This window comes from Aplidium turbinatum, chromosome 5, assembly GCF_918807975.1.
Source record: "Aplidium turbinatum chromosome 5, kaAplTurb1.1, whole genome shotgun sequence".
Lineage (NCBI taxonomy): Eukaryota > Metazoa > Chordata > Ascidiacea > Aplousobranchia > Polyclinidae > Aplidium > Aplidium turbinatum.
Genome location: NC_137476.1, coordinates 11,820,208 through 11,823,326, shown reverse-complemented (window position 1 = coordinate 11,823,326; position 3,119 = coordinate 11,820,208). Strand labels below are relative to the sequence as shown.

At 36.9% G+C, this 3,119-nt stretch overlaps 1 protein-coding gene across 1 annotated transcript; it reads right to left on the bottom strand.

The window, feature by feature from the left end:
- On the bottom strand, nucleotides 1-2,895 carry LOC145770577 (uncharacterized). Its single transcript, XM_082582263.1, has 3 exons — nucleotides 2,266-2,895; nucleotides 1,742-1,872; nucleotides 1-650 (listed from the first exon to the last, which is right to left on the bottom strand). The coding sequence occupies exons 1-3, from the start codon at nucleotides 2,409-2,411 to the stop codon at nucleotides 469-471; spliced, it is 459 nt and encodes a 152-aa protein (XP_082438389.1). The 5' UTR covers nucleotides 2,412-2,895; the 3' UTR covers nucleotides 1-468.
- Nucleotides 2,896-3,119: the final 224 nt, after the last annotated feature.

The window sequence follows — 3,119 nt, the reverse complement described above, 5'->3', positions numbered from 1 at the left end:
AGCAAATGCAATGAACTATTTATGTCGATTTTAAGCAGCTTAGTAGTTGATAAAATGAACACCGAAAGCAACTAGCTTCAGGCAAGCACCATATTAGTTTATAAAGAACTAGGAACATTTTCTCAAGAACTCTGATAGGTATACTTTAGTGTACAAGTACAAAAATCACTCTCTCTATGCACACGGCAAAGCTTTTCTTGAAGCAGACTTTGAATTGTGACTTCTTTTTATTTCAAATCAGGATAATTTAAATCCAACATATTTTCTATGTTCACTTGAAAATTTCGACCTAATAGCCGAAACAACGCATGACGGCAGAGGCACACGGATTGAATGACAAAGGTAACCCCAGATCCACCGAACAAATTGTCTGTAGACAATGTGCCTATAACGTATTTAAAAGCAACTTTTGGTTACATGAATATAATACAACATGATTGCCCACGTTTAGGTATTGCATTTGCTACATCATTTAAGACGGGTTTTGGTTAGAAAACCGTGAAAAATAAGATGCAATTGCATCAGAAACATCTGGATGCAAACGTCTAAGCATAAATGCATGGAAAGAGGTGTGCTTTCCCATTCTTCTCGGTGTTCTGCCAATGTTTCCCTTTCACACAATGCAATCTTCAAAAGGCTCTTGGCATGATCTTTAAAAAAGATAATGCATTTTAAATCAATAAAAATGTATGGTAGTCACAATGATTGCTGCACACATTTCACTTTACCGCACATGCTTATCCAGTCAACGAAATCAGTCCTTTTTACATTGATTCAACGTTTTGCAAACGTTGAATCAATGTAAAAATGACGAATTTTGCGTCAAATAAATGAATAATAAAATGACAAAATTTGCGTCAAATCCGTCATTTTTACATTGTTTCAACGTCTGCAAAACGTTGAATCAATGTAAAAATGATTAATTTTGCTGACTGGGTAATCACATACTACAACTACACAGTACACATATTATAAAGTAGCAGTTTTGGAATATTGCTAATTTCATAAAATTATGGTGTATAGATAACTTATGGTAAGTGGGGTTTTCTTTGATCGTTTTTAGAGAATAGCCTCATTCCTTATGCTTTGCTTTCGGATAGCTAACCCGAAACCTAGCGGTAGACCTGCTGCTATTCTTGTTGGAATGAATAGCAGTTACAAGTTGTCTATGCATAGTATAAAAGAAATGCAGTTACAAGTTGTCTATGCATAGTATAAAAGAAATGCAGACCAAAATGATGTTTGCACTCACAAGCCAATAAAAACTTATCTTTTATTACATCTATTATAACAAATCCGTAACAAAAATGTTGACCAATAATAGGCCTTCCCATCCCGCCCCGTTAGCTCAGTGGTTACGCGCCCGGCTCAAGTTCGACTCTCGGAGTGTGCGCTTGAGCAACGCACTTTCAGGACTGCTTCCCATTCAGTGGCACCTAGTGAATTCTCCGGCAACAACACTTCAACAATCGAAAAACTTCAACTTTGCTAATCTCGGTAACCAGCCCTGTGTCAAGAGCCTCCACAAGTATGCGAAACTACCAGGAATAACCAATCAAGGCTTTGCCAGTCCGAGGATAAAGATTCAAAACCAACCAAGACACAAGCAGTTTTACAAATGAAACTCATTTTGGCAGCATGATTCTCAAAAGCAGCAAGCAATGTATGATGTATGAGGGGACGACATCATCGCCACCCGTTATTTCATATGTTAGTTTATTATAGAGTTAAAATTTCTTACCTTTTGCCACACTCCTTGGCTTCATGGCATCCTTTTGACAAACAAACACGAAAATCCGATATGTTGTATTGTGTTGCGGCATAACAAATAACGATTTTTGTTTGGCTTGACCCATCAGAATACCAGGACAACTATGAACACAAAAAGCACATTACAAAACAGCACAATACAACTCAAGATTACAAGACAGTAGGCTAATAAAGAAAACTCACATTTATGTACTGTTACATTACCGTTGCATATCGTGCTAGCCAGTAAATGAAATAAACACCAGTTTGTCAAGGACTTGTTTTTGTTAATATACTTGGTGAGTTATAGATGGGTCATTTTAAAATTACATGTAGCTAGGATAGGAATCGCTATGCCAGCAGGCAGCAACTAAAATGTAATAGGCTTAGCCGGAAGATATTCTAAATTATATGAAAAACAATTTCTCAAGGATGGTACAGTACTCCCCATTCCCCAATTTATGTACGGTACTTTATAACAAACATGTAGTAACATTATTGTTAACTCAAAATTACTTCAAGAACTTGACGTTTCCTGACAGCCGGTCGTATGGGGATGGATTGGAATTTAGTTGTGGAGTTGTCTCCCCACTGGACCTTGACTCCAAAGGTTGCAGAGTTGTTGAAATAGATTTTTTTGAAAAAAATTGAAGGGCATGCATTGCGGTTTAATGCTGTGTGGCAAGTCCCATGTTAAATTGAAGATTTTGAAAATCTGTTTCCTTGAAATGGAGTCGGCATTATTATGCTGGTCTCTGTTGCTCCTGGCCATACTCTTGTGGTGTTTACAAACTTGTCCCATTTCAATTTTCTTGTATGAAGAACCACCAGATGAACACTGAACAGTCATACACAACACATCGACTTGTCATGATGAGTATAAAACTGTAACAGGTTTAGCTTAATCTATTCAAGTAAGGTATGGCACTGGGAAAGCATGTACCGTATATTGAGGTAGGCATATTAGTTTAGCCTGTCTGATAGGCCTACAAACATGTCTGATAGTACACAAACATGACTAAAGATGAAAAATAAATAAATTTAAGCCCCTACAACCCTTGACTGTCTAAACCTCTTGTTACTAAATCCCATCAAAACCATTCTGTAGCACTGAAGCAAAATAATCGCATTTGCTTGTTTCCTGCAAACAGTGCAAGGCCTAATGTAAATGTGTAGTATGGTCTCTAAAATGATGGAATCTAGTATCAAAGCTACAATAAACTAAATCTGAGCTAAAATTTTTACTTGTGATAATCTTATCTACTGCTGCAACGCTTCAAACCTTATCTGCAGCTGCACTCAACACCTTAAACCAGCAAAATGTTTTTGCCAAAGTCTGGTTATGACGTCACGTAAGCAAATATTTTATT